General features: G+C 40.1%; 1 protein-coding gene across 1 annotated transcript; it reads right to left on the reverse strand.

The window, feature by feature from the left end:
- Nucleotides 1-765: 765 nt before the first annotated feature.
- On the reverse strand, nucleotides 766-8174 carry FITM2 (fat storage inducing transmembrane protein 2). The gene is made up of 2 exons (XM_001369710.3): nucleotides 7890-8174; nucleotides 766-5717 (listed from the first exon to the last, which is right to left on the reverse strand). The coding sequence occupies exons 1-2, from the start codon at nucleotides 8060-8062 to the stop codon at nucleotides 5102-5104; spliced, it is 789 nt and encodes a 262-aa protein (XP_001369747.1). The 5' UTR covers nucleotides 8063-8174; the 3' UTR covers nucleotides 766-5101.
- Nucleotides 8175-12596: the final 4422 nt, after the last annotated feature.

Consider the following 12596-nt stretch of genomic DNA (forward strand, 5'->3'; position numbering starts at 1 on the left):
TCCTGGAAACTCAGAGCTGGAAGAGAACAAAGAGCCATTTTGTCAAAATTCTGGCCAATACATTCCTAACAGGTGCTTAACATGGAATACCCTAGCTCACAAGGCAATTCATTTCAGGTATTCAACAACAGATTTTTAATTAAAATGTTTATCCTCTTTTTTTTAAAAGCAGAAATGTGCCTCCTATTACCTCTTCCTCCATCCCCCCACCTTCAGCTTCTTTCTGCTTCTAGGGCAATAAAGAACAAGCTTCCATGTGAAATTTAAAATTGGAGAGAACATCAGGAGTCAGTCTTCTGTTGCTCCTCCTCTGAGCCTCTTCTCAACTTTTGGAGCAGCAAGAGTTCTGCTGGATTCCCAGCTCTGCCCCAACCGGGTTCAGTTATAGCTTCTGACCCAGCTTAACCAAAAGGTCAGAGCTATATGGAACAATTTAATGGCAGGATTAGTGTGGCAAAGGAGGTAGGAACAGTACGTCTTGTCAGACAAACTGGCTAGAAACTCCCTCAGGGCCCTTGCTCAAGCATTGAACTTCATTCTAGTTTTCCTTATTTGAAGATTAAAAATAAATCCGACCACATCACTCACCCTGGCTAGGACAAGGGAAGGGAACAAGCATTTATCAACAACCTACTATGTGTCAAGCACTATCTCATTCTCATTAAAGGAATGAGACAGGAGTTCCTGCTCACAAAGTGAACTGTAGTTAAACCAGTTCATAAGCACTTTAAGGAGAAATTAAGAAACAAAGGCCAGAATCAAGAATTTCCATTTTTCAGTTTACTTTAATTCTATTATTTACACACACAATCTACAGTGTATATAACAACGACAAGAGCCATTCCTTAAATACAATCTGGTGCTCAAACTAACAGATGCGCCTAGAGAATAAGGCTCCCAAGTGAATGAACCTCACACTGGAAGACAAAACAATGACATCATTATGTGACCCCCAGACACCCTTGGAAGGCTCTTTCTCAGCACCTGATGACAACATTTACTTTTTAATACACATAACAAGACTAAGTTTGGAACATGAGACACAGACCCAAAATGGCATCCAAGTGGAATATAGGAGATGTAACTCTTGCTCTTTGCCCAAACTACGTCCTGATTTCTTCCATCTCTCCTTATTCTTCTACATTTGTGGGTGGGAGGAGGAGACTCTTGAGAAGCCATAAGGACACAAAGAAATGGAGCCTTACGGGTCCATAGACTTTGATTTTTTTTAAAGGCTGTCAGAGAGTCTGGCTTGCTCTTGCTAGACAGAAGTGCAACAAAATGGATCATTAGCCCAGCAGATATGAGAAAAGGGACCATTCAAGAAGGAAACTTAACCAAGCTAAGTATCCTAATACAAAGCTTCTGAAGAGCATTTGATAAACATTTTTTGAATGCTGAATCAAGATGTCCTAAGACTCAGCCTAGAAGAGGACAAATGTGTTGCTTGTTCCCCCTTTAAAATAATAACGACAGAGGATCCTGAGGGAGGAGGAGAACTATAGTTCATTCAGGAGAACCAAATATTTCTTGCTATCTTGGACTTACTATGTATAACTGACTCTCACAACACATAGTGAATAAGACACTGAGCCCAAACCAGACCTAGAGTATGAGAAAAACATTCCAAAATTTAAGTCTGGCAAACAAACTTCCTGAGTCAATAAAGTGTATTTCTGACAGTTACCTTTAGATGCTGAAGACAGAACCTGAGAAATATATCTCAGTTTCAGGAGGCAGGAAAAGTGGGAGGTCCCTTTAATAAACCTGTTTGGTCCAAACTTCAGATTTGATGTCAGGGCCCATCAAATCCAATCAACACATCTAACACAATGCTGTTTGCCTCTAAAATCCCACTAGTCAGTCACAGTGGGTGTAATTACATCTGTTATTTCATTCATCAACAATTAACCTGACACTCTGAGGAGGCAGAAACACATAACATAAATACATCTTTACAGGAGATTTGCAGCCACTGCTTTCTATAGCTCACCATAAAACCTTGAGCTTTGGCAGTAAAATGTAGTGTTCATTATTTAATACTATTATTGAGGTTAGAGTTGAAGATAAAACTGCTTCTCAAGACTGGTTTTGTTTAAGTGACTAGAAGATTTAAGGGGTAGCTAGGCAGCATAGAGGACAGAGTACCAGGCCTAGAGTCAGGAGGTCTTGAATTCAAGTCTGACCTTAGATACTTTCTAACACAGTGTCCCTGGGAAAGTCTATTTAACCCCAATTGCCTAACCCTTATTGCTCTTCTGCCTTAGAATCAATATTTAGAATCTATTCTAAGACAGAAATAAGGGCTAGAAAAAAACAAAACAGAATACTTAATGAGGTATCCCATGGGTGAAGATGACCAGGGAATTACAACTTCTGAATGCTCAACCATATTCCACTGGAAAGAGGTGGTAACATTACTGCCACTTCCCCTAATCTCATTTTGGAGGCCACCAAACAACAAAGCTGGAATCTGATCTAGAGAAAATGAGCTTTAGCAGTACAGACAGAATGGGAGAATAGAGACAAAGCTAAGAAACAAACAACTGAGTTAGAAGGAACTTTACAATGCAGATTAATAGAACCAACTGTCAGAATGGGAACATCTTAGAACACTGACTATTAAAACTAGAAAAAAATGCCAGAATACAGAACCAGGAGGCAGCATAACATAGGGGAAAGAGCAAAGGATCTGAAATCAGAGAAGTCATTTCACTGTCCTGAAGCCAAGTGTCCTCATTTGTAAAATGAGGTCTCCTCATAGGGTCACGAGGAAAGTATTTTGTAAACTTTTTTAAATGTTCTGTAAGCTACCATTGTTATCATCATCATTTACTATTGTTGTTAATAAGCACATAAAATGTTAGAGCCAGAAGGGCTCTTAGATAGAACTGATTCAAATTTATGTTGATGAATGGTCAAAGAGTATGAACTGGCAGTTTCCAGAGGAAAAAATTCCAAGCTGTCAATAACAATATGAAAAAAATGCTCTAAATCACTAATAATTAGGAAAATGCAAAATAAAACAACTCTGAGGTTCCATCTCACACCCATAGGATCAGTCAAATTGACAAAAATAGATAATGACAAATTTGTTGAGGGGCTGTGGGAAAACATGTATATTAAATGCACTATTTGGTGGAATTGTGAAATGATCAAGCCATTCTGGAAAGCAAGTTGGAACTATGCCCAAAAAGCTATTAAACTGTGCATACTCTTTGACCCAGCAATTTTCTATGTTCTACATCCAAAAGAAAGAGGAAAAGGATTCATATATACAAAAAATATTTGTAACAGCTCCTTTTTTTGGTGGTAATGAATTGGAAACTGAGGAGATACCCATCAATTGAGAATGGCTGGAAAAAAATTGCTCCATATATATGTGATATAATACTACTGTGCTATAAGAAACAATGAACAGAATGGTTTCAGCAAAACGTGTATTCTTGTATGAACTGCTGAGGAGTGAGGTGAGCAGAGCTAGGAGAATAATTTAGAGTAATAGTAATATTGTTAAAGATCATCAGTTGTGAAAGATTTAAATGCCCTGATCTCCAAAATGACCAACCAGAATTCCAAGATGCAACATGCTACCTATCTCTTGATAGAAAGGCACTCTGAACTCAGAGTGCAAATTGAACTTTTTTTTTCTTGACATGGCTAATGTGGGAAATTTTTTTGTTTAACTTTATGTATTTTGACGTGTTTGTTTTGTTTTTCTTGCTTTCTTACTTGGAAGCAAGGTTAGGTGGAGATGGCAGGAAGAAAATGCAGATCTGAAAAGAAAATTTAATTGAAAATCAAAAGAAGGTCCATAGAGATCTAGTCCAATTTTTTGTTTTACAGATGAGGGAATCAAGGCCCAAAGAAGGAAAGGCCTTGACAAAATTCACAGTGGAGGAGCCAGGCCTAGAACCTATCTCTCCTAGTCAGGGTATTTTCTAAATGCCCTGGCTTCTTGACACCACTCAAAATGGGAAATTTTTCATTTCAAAAACTAAAAAACGTATCATGATTTTTTCCAGAACAGAAAACTTTAGGACATGGAAGACCAATTTATGCATTTTTTACCTGATATATCACTGAGTGATATTCAAGAAAATGAGATTTTAGTTCAAAGATTAATTCTGCCAAGATCATCTCGAATATAATAAGTTAAGAAATTTCTTAAAATTAAGTTACCTTCCTTTCTCTACAATTTTTTGAACTGCAACTTATTTTAACATTACAAACCACAATTTTTGGTTTTTCAAAAGTCAGTGCTCAAAGGCAAAAAAAGGGGGAAAAAGATGAAACAAAATAACTTAAGTTTCTAACAAAACACACGACTGGAAGTTGTAAACCTTAAGAACTTTGTCAGGTAAGGCTTTAACCAACAACCCACATCCTGCTAACAATTATACAGAATTTACTCAAAGAAACAAGCATTCTCATAGTTTTGACAAAACACTGATAGACAATTACTCACTTTCAGTGAGTACATAAGTTATCTAATACTTTTGTCTTTAAGGCACTCCAGTTTAAAAGGTAGTCAATTAGAATCTGGCTGCAATATTTACAGTCAACTGAAGAAATGTAAATATTACAAGAAGATTGTTTTTCCAGGCTTTTCCAGACCCCATGGGCCAGATCCAGGCCTGAAAGACATATGCAAAGAATATCCGAGGCAAATGTTTAAATAATATTAAGAGTCAATCAAATATAAAGATAAATGGTGTCTAGGAGACAGCAGAGGATAAAGACAATTCTGGGGCCCTTAACTTTGCATTTAGGCACAACTAGCCATTCATCATGTACCTTAGTCCTGGTCCCCAAAAGACCTTAAAAACAAAGAAGACCCAGGTGAAGGTCAGACGAAGCCTAGGTCAATCTGGTTAAATAGCACGATTCATATTCAGAGATATTGCCCCTACATTAAATGATCCCAGACAATTTCCTTTTGGGGGATTTATGATGTTTTGCATCTTTTTCCTTGCTGTGAGTCTGTCAAGTGTCATGCATTTGCTAAAACTATCAAATGAGATAGGATTGATAACTGCGCAAAAATACCTAATTAAGAAAAATGAAAAAAGTTTAATCTTGCTCCTCCCTGATCTTTCCTTTACTTCTTGTAACTATCTTGCTTCAAATTCAGACTGGAGCTCTGGGGAGGAAGTCCAGGAGAAAAGGGTTTCCGGTACCAAAAGCCATATGTTCCATGCCAGCCCACCAAGCCAAACAGGGTACCAAACACTTTCTGGGACAGGTCATGGAAGTAAACAGAAGTACAAAGGAACATCCAAACCCAAATGTATGTCAAGCAGCCCAAGGCAACAACCAAGGAAGTAAGAGCAAAGTGCATGTTATGGTTCCTGTCCATCTTGACATCTTGTAGAACAGCCATTTCCTCCACAATGGATAGAACACAGTAGGTCAGAAGGAAAGAGTGGCCAGAGATGTCAAAGCCTTGCCAGAAACCGCCACCTTTACGGCATTCCTCCTTGCTGTTAAATTCTTTTTGGATACTTTCCAGGGCAGATGATTTGTAGCAGTTGCCTGTGTAGTGCTCAATTTTCCAGAAGACAGTTGTGGTCACATACCAGATCACTGTCCCCACCAGAAGTGTGCACAGCCGCCTGAGGACCACACCAGCCTTCCCTGTCAGATGATAGTTGGTGAGGGCAATGAAAGGCAGGAGGAGAATGAAGGTCCAGCCCCAGGCCACTTTGACAAAATACCTGGCAAAGGGGAAAGTAGAAAGAGGAATAAGGAGGGAAACAAAATATAGCCAGTAATTCAAGTCTCAATTTAGAACTACAGAATGTCAGAGCTGGGAAGGTTTTTAGGAACCATTTAATCCAACTATCCCCTTCCATCTTTTTTTTTCTTTCTTTCTTGTCTTTGTTTCCCTTTGACAAAATAGGGATAACAATACTTCCATTATACCTACCTGACAGAGTTATTGTGAGAATGAAAGGAGAAGCAGCATGATAAACTGTAGTAGGAAAAAACCTCATGGACCTGGAGTCAGTAGATATGGATTCAAATACTAACAAAGACACTAGGATTGTAGATTTAGAACTTCAAGGGGAACCTCAGGGATCATCAAATTCAATTCTCTTGTGTTACAGATGAGAACACTAAGGTAAAGTAATCTTCCCAAGACCACATAGCTAAGAGAAGTCAGAGGCAGCTGAACCCAGGTCTTCCAAACCTCAAGGCCAGCATTCATTCTGCATGCCACACTTTCTCACCTAATTGTCTCACCTCCCTCTAGATATCAATTTTCTCATCTGATAATATTACTTATACCTCATCAGAAAAATGTTTTGTAAAGTCAAAAGGTTTCATCAATGTGAATTGTTTTTATAAAATAGAAAAATCACTGTACAAATTATATAGTGTTTCAGCAATGTGAGCTGCTACTTTTATTTTCATCATTTTTATTTTCCATATAGACTTCTCTAAGTAGAAAGCAGCAAGGGATCTGATTAAATACTGCATGACTTTGTTAACATCTTAGACATAGAAAAGGCCTGTGGAATTTGGGTTAGTCCCATAGGAATCCCATTCATCTTACTAGTCACCACAAGCATGGAACAAAGTGGCAGAAGTAAAGGATCTCCCCAAAACAACAAGGAATTGTCTCACTGGCAACACCCAGAAAAGGATACAGCAGATGGCCCCCCTTCCCTATCAAGAGACAAATGGACAGTGGGGATGTGTCACCATTTCTAATCAACCCCTTTTACAATTTATTCTTAGACCAGTTTCTCAGGGTAGATGTGCAATTCAAGGGCACAAAATTAACCCAGGGCAGACTCAAATAACCTCAAAGGTTTTGACATAGCAAGGTCCAAGCCAGTTATCACTACATGTATGCCAAAGTTCCAGAGCTAATTAATGAGCATGGATACATGCTTGGTGCAAAGAATCTGGCTGTTGGCAGCAGACATTGTGAAAGGAGAAAGCTGAAGGAATCCTGAAAACCAAAGAAACAACTGGTTGCAGGTCTTGGGTGCTGCCCTGTAGTTTGTTCCATTGGGAGCCTTTCCCCAAAGCCAAGGCCCCGTACTAATGAGAATGAACTTTACATCGAGCTACTAAGGTTTCAGGAGAATCCAGGGGAAAGTTCACTGGGTGCAGCAGAGATAGCCGAGCTTCTTCCTAGACTCTGAAGGAGTTTCTCCTAACCCTCATCACAGAAGTATCTTAGATTCAGGGCTGGAAGGGATCACAGAATCACAGATCCTCTTCTAGAATTTATTACCAATAATCACTGGAGAACAAGCGTCTGCTCCACACCTTAGAGACCAACTAGTCCAACCCCTTCATTTTCTAGATGAAGAGATTGGTCCACAGGCAGTCGAAATGAATTGCTCCAAAGGTAATTAGACAAATGGTGACTTTTAGTCATTATATTGGGGCGGGGTGGGGGGTGTATGTGTGATCAGAACATTCAATTTCTCTCCATGTCCCTGGGATGAATTTGGAGTTGAATGATCTAGGTTCTGATGTGAGCTCGTCTGGGATGGCCCAGGGGGACTCACTTCTCTTCCCTGGGCCTCAGTTTCCCCATCCGAAAGGTAGGACCTGAAGGAGACGCCATGGCCTCCGGGTTTCGGCCGTTGTCACCTACAAAGTCCTGCGCAACCTGGCGCGATCCCCAGAGCGCGATCTGAGATCTGAGAGCCTAGCTATCGCCTCACAATCCCATCTCCCACTCGACTTATTTCACCTTGCTCTTGTGTAGCGAACTACCTCAATGTCGCGATAGATACCCCCAACAACACCCTCAGACAGGCGCCCATTCTCGTGCACACCTCTCAGTCCGGGGCCCTTCCCTGCCTCGAACTATTGCGACTGACCCACTCTATCGCGACCCAACTAAAGACAACGACCCTACTCACACGTTGAGAACATTGCGCTTGTTGCTGAGGTAGCTTGGGGGCAACGGAGAGTACTCCTTAACAAGGGAGCCGCACAGCATGAAGGCGACCAGCGTCCAGGGCAAGTAGCGCCGCACCGTCGTCCGCACCAGAGTAGTCCTTATGAACCAGGCGCAACGTTCCAGGTGCTCCATACCGGCCACCGTCCCCGTCCCAACCAGGGATCTCCCCCTATAACCTCCGAGCCACCGTCCCGCCGGCCCCGGCCCCGCCTCCACCCCGGCCGCGCCACAGCCGTCACCTCCCCCTGCGTAAGCGTGCGCCAGCCCCGCCCTCTGAGTTCTCTCCACTCACTCCGCCATTTCTGCTCCGCCCCCTTGCCCTGAGCGGTGCCCGGGTCCCTTAAGTCTGGCTGCCTGTGCCGCCACTACGCAGCCGCGCAAATTCCCTTGCCCTAGATCCCCTCTCCCCTCACCCTCCTCCGGTGGAGGAGTAAAGAGAGTTCGAGTCCAGTCTCTGCCGCAAAGACTGAGCTCGAGATGCTACAAAAAGTGCCTCAGATTGGGCACTGAAGCTTGAGGAAGGGAATACTCAGCCCTACCTTGAATGCCTTTGGGACAGTGAGCAAAAATCCAAGTTAATAGGCAGGATACAGCTTGTTTCATATCTGCAGATTTAGCCCCCAGCCTCCTGACTCTTATCGCTTTGGTTATTATTGTCCACAGCAGCCCTGGCAGAAATCCCTCAAGGGATGTGAGGGAGCGCCTCAGGGTCCCAGTACTGATGGCACTAAGGCACTGGAGGGATGTCCCCAGCTTTGTCCCCTCCACACCACCCCCAACCCAAGCAGCTGAATCTGCAACCTGCAAATAGGCTATGAATAGTGCTAGTGTCAGACCTAAACTGGATCTTGTGGCGGGCAAGGACTTGGAATGCTTTAAGAAATTGTCCCACAAAATCTGAAACATTTCTTCTGTCCGGGAGCTGCCCTCACCTCCTGCCTGACCTGAATAGGGATTTAGAAGAACAAATCTCACATGGCTGTGCCTGAGGACCGGGAAAGAGACTATTATTCTTGACTGACAGATTCTGGATGGTCTTAATTGGTGGAGAGCTCCAGGCATTCCAGACAATTCAAAAGTCAAAGTCTGTCGAATAATCATGTAGGATCATAGAATTTAGAGATGGAAGGAACCTATCTATTTGTTTGTTAATTAGTTCTGGTGTTTTTTTTGGAGGGGATGTGGATGGGATGGGATTTAATCTGTGTAGGGAACTCACTCTGGGTGTGGAAACTTCCTCCACCAAAGCAGATTTGCCACTCAACTCTAATGTATAGTCTCAGGGAATTTCCTGGGGACACTGAGAAGTCATTTGCCCAGTCACCTATGTTAGAGACAAGATTTGATCCTAGCTTGAACTCCTTATTTCTCATTTTTAAAAAAAATTTAAATATTTTATTCTATTCTTTAAAGCCAAAAAGAATATATCCATATATTCAGCAAAACACAAAAATTATATATGAAATGGCATCTCCATTAAATATTGCTTGCTTCAAACAAAGGCAGTTAGGTGGCTCAGTGAACTGAGAGTGAGGCCTGGAAACAGGAGGTCTTGGGTTCAAATCTAGCCTGATACTTCCTTGTTGTGTAACCCTGAGCAAGTCACTTTTAGATGTTCAATAGTATGTTCCATAAGTTTTTAACAAGGCAGAAGGTACATAGTATGTTAGGAAACATGCTATAGAGTTTGATAACAAGGTTTGGGAATATTTGATATAAAGTCATAAATTCAGTACAAGATTAAGATAAGAAAATGTAATCCTCCAGAACTTTCTTAGGTCAAAGTAACCTTTCTTGGCCATAATACATTGGGGAGCCTATAGTTGGTGTAAATCTTCAAAGGATCAAACAATACCTGGACATGCCAAGGTTGATTTCATATAATCTCAGCAGGCCAGCTGAACGTTCACTATTCCCAATGAACCCAGCTCCTCTGGCACCGTTTCAGCTTCCCTAGGCCTAAAGTTTTTATTCCTCCAACAGAAGTTCTAATATATTTGATTGCATCCAGAAAAAAACAACAACAACAAAATATTCAAATATTGTGAATCTATGGTCAACATTACACAATATTTAACAGCTTCTGTGTTAAAGGAGCATAGGCCTTGGGAAGCCAAAGGAGATAGAATTAAAACCAAGAATCACCTATCCAGTAAAACTGAGTATAATCCTTTAGGGAGAATGGATATTTAATGAAATAGAGGCCTTTCAAGCATTCCTAATGAAAAGACAAGGACTGAATGGAAATTTGACATTAAACAGATGATTGAAGAGAAGCATAAAATAGTTAAACATGAAAGAGAAATCATAACAATAAGACTAAATGGTTTATATTCCTAAATGGGAAGATTATATATGCAATTTCTAGGAACTTTATCATTATTAGGACAGTTAAAAGGAATTAAATGGGCATAAGGCATGGGGAGGAGCCAATTACGTTGGAATGAGCTCTCCAAAAAATGAAAGGGTGAGAAATAGGTAAGCACTAGGAAAAAGAAAAAGAGAAAGGTAGAATGGGAAAATGTTTCTTATGTAAAAGATATACAGGGAAGAGCTTTTATAATGTAGGATAAAATTGGGAGGTGGGCAATGCTTGACCTTTATTCTCATTATTCCAAGGCAATTCCAAAGAATTCATGATTTAAAAAATGCTATCCACCTCCTGAGAGAAAGCCAAGGAAATCTAAGTAGAAATTGAAGTAAAATTTACTTTTGCAATATGACTAATATTGAAATGTGTTTTGTATGATTTCATATGAATAGTTGACGGAAAGGAGGGAGGGAGAGAATTTGGACTTCAAAATTTAAAAAGAAAAGAATGATAAAGTAAATAAATGATGCATTAAAATTTTTTGAATGTTTAATATATTCCACGTTATTATCAAAACTGTCTTGCTTATCTATTCTTCCTTCTGAACTACTTTCTGTTCTATTCTGTCTATTCTTAGGGTGCTTCAATGGTCTTCTCTTTTTAAACTCTTGCTACCCCTTCTTTTCCAGTCCACCTTCTTAAAAACCAAGAGAAAGAGGATACCCTTGTAATGAAAAAACAAAATCAAGCTTAATGAACATACACGGTGTCATGTCCAAAATCTTATGTTCTCCTGATTCTGCACACTTCATTCAGCATACTACTGGAGATTCTTTTTTCACCTCTTAAAATCCTCAAAAATCTCCCCCATCCTTTGGCCTCTTCTTTTTCTTATTTGACTCCCTCAATACTTGAGGAAGACATTAAGATGCCAGGATTTGCCAGTCATTTTCTGCAAAGGTCCAGATAGTAAATATTATAAGATTTTGGGGTCATAGACAATATCAAGGATTATGTAGGTATTTCCATAACAAGAGAAAAAATTATTGATGACATTCAAAGCATAATAAAAACAATGAGTTTAAATTGTTAAAATACTGGTCTACTAAAGAGAAGAATAGAATTCTTTTTATGGAGATCATATATCACATATCTGGGGTTCAAATTTAGCATTCCCTATCACCAAAATTGATTGTAAGAGTTAATCTGTTTGGGTGAATGACTTGAACATAAAGAAGGAAACTATGAGTAAATTAGGTGAACACAGAATAGTATAAATGTCAGACCTTTGGGAAGGGAAAGATTTTAAAACTAAGCAGGACTTAGAAAGAGTCACAAAATGTAAAATAAATAATTTTGACTACATCAAATTAAAAAGTTTTTATACAAACAAAACCAATGTAACTAAAATCAGAAGGGAAGCAACAAATTGGGAAACAATCTTCATAAAAACCTCTGACAAAGGTTTACTTACTCAAATTTACAAAGAGCGAAATCAATTATACAAAAAAATCAAGCCATTCTCCAATTGACTAATGGGCAAGGGACATGAATAGGCAATTTTCAGTTAAAGAAACCAAAACTATTAATAAACACATGAAAAAGTGTTCTAAATCTCTTATAATCAGAGAGATGCACGGGAGAACCCGGCGCTGAGCATAGGGGGTCTGTGGAGCTGTACTCGGGGCAGTTGCGCTGATTATCTGGGCAGAGCTGAACACCTGGGCAGTGTGGCTGTGATCAGGGGCCCAGCGCTCTAAGAAACCTCGGAGGCTGGGAAGAACTAGTCTGAGGCAACCTAAATTCACAGAAACCCCGCCCATATCACCCAGACCCCAGACCAAAAAGGAAAGGGGAATAAAACCACCAAAGGGATGGCTTACATGGCCCAAAATCAAGCCTCCAGGAAGAAAGGGGAAAAGGTGACTATTGAAAACTTTTATGGTGGAAGTACCCAAGGAAAAGAGGAGAATGAGGAGGAAATCCAAAAAAAAATCAGAACATGTCTCCCAAAATGGAAACTATCAACAAGCTCTGGAAGATATCAAATTGGAACTTATCCAAAAGATGGAAACCTGGAAAGAAAAATTGGAGAAAGAGATCAGCAGTCTGACAGATAAGACTGCTCAATTGGAAAAAGAGCTCGAAGCATCCAATAGAAGGGCAGACAAAGCTGAAAAGCAAAACCAGTCCCTAACGACCAGAATTAAGCAACTCGAAGAAAGTGAGATCATAAAACAGCAAGAATCAATAAAGCAAACCCAAAAAATTAATGAATTAGAAGAAAACATAAAATATCTCACTGAAAAGGTCACAGACTTGGAAAACAGCGGGAGAAGAGACAACCTCCAAATT

Source organism: Monodelphis domestica, chromosome 1, assembly GCF_027887165.1.
Source record: "Monodelphis domestica isolate mMonDom1 chromosome 1, mMonDom1.pri, whole genome shotgun sequence".
NCBI lineage: Eukaryota > Metazoa > Chordata > Mammalia > Didelphimorphia > Didelphidae > Monodelphis > Monodelphis domestica.

Coding starts and splice junctions, on each gene's coding strand:
- FITM2 (XM_001369710.3), bottom strand. CDS start 8,062: ATGGAGCACCTGGAACGTTGCGCCTGGTTCATAAGGACTACTCTGGTG. Junction 5,718..7,889: donor AAGCGCAATGTTCTCAACGT/GTGAGTAGGGTC, acceptor CCCCTTTGCCAG/GTATTTTGTCAAAGTGGCCT.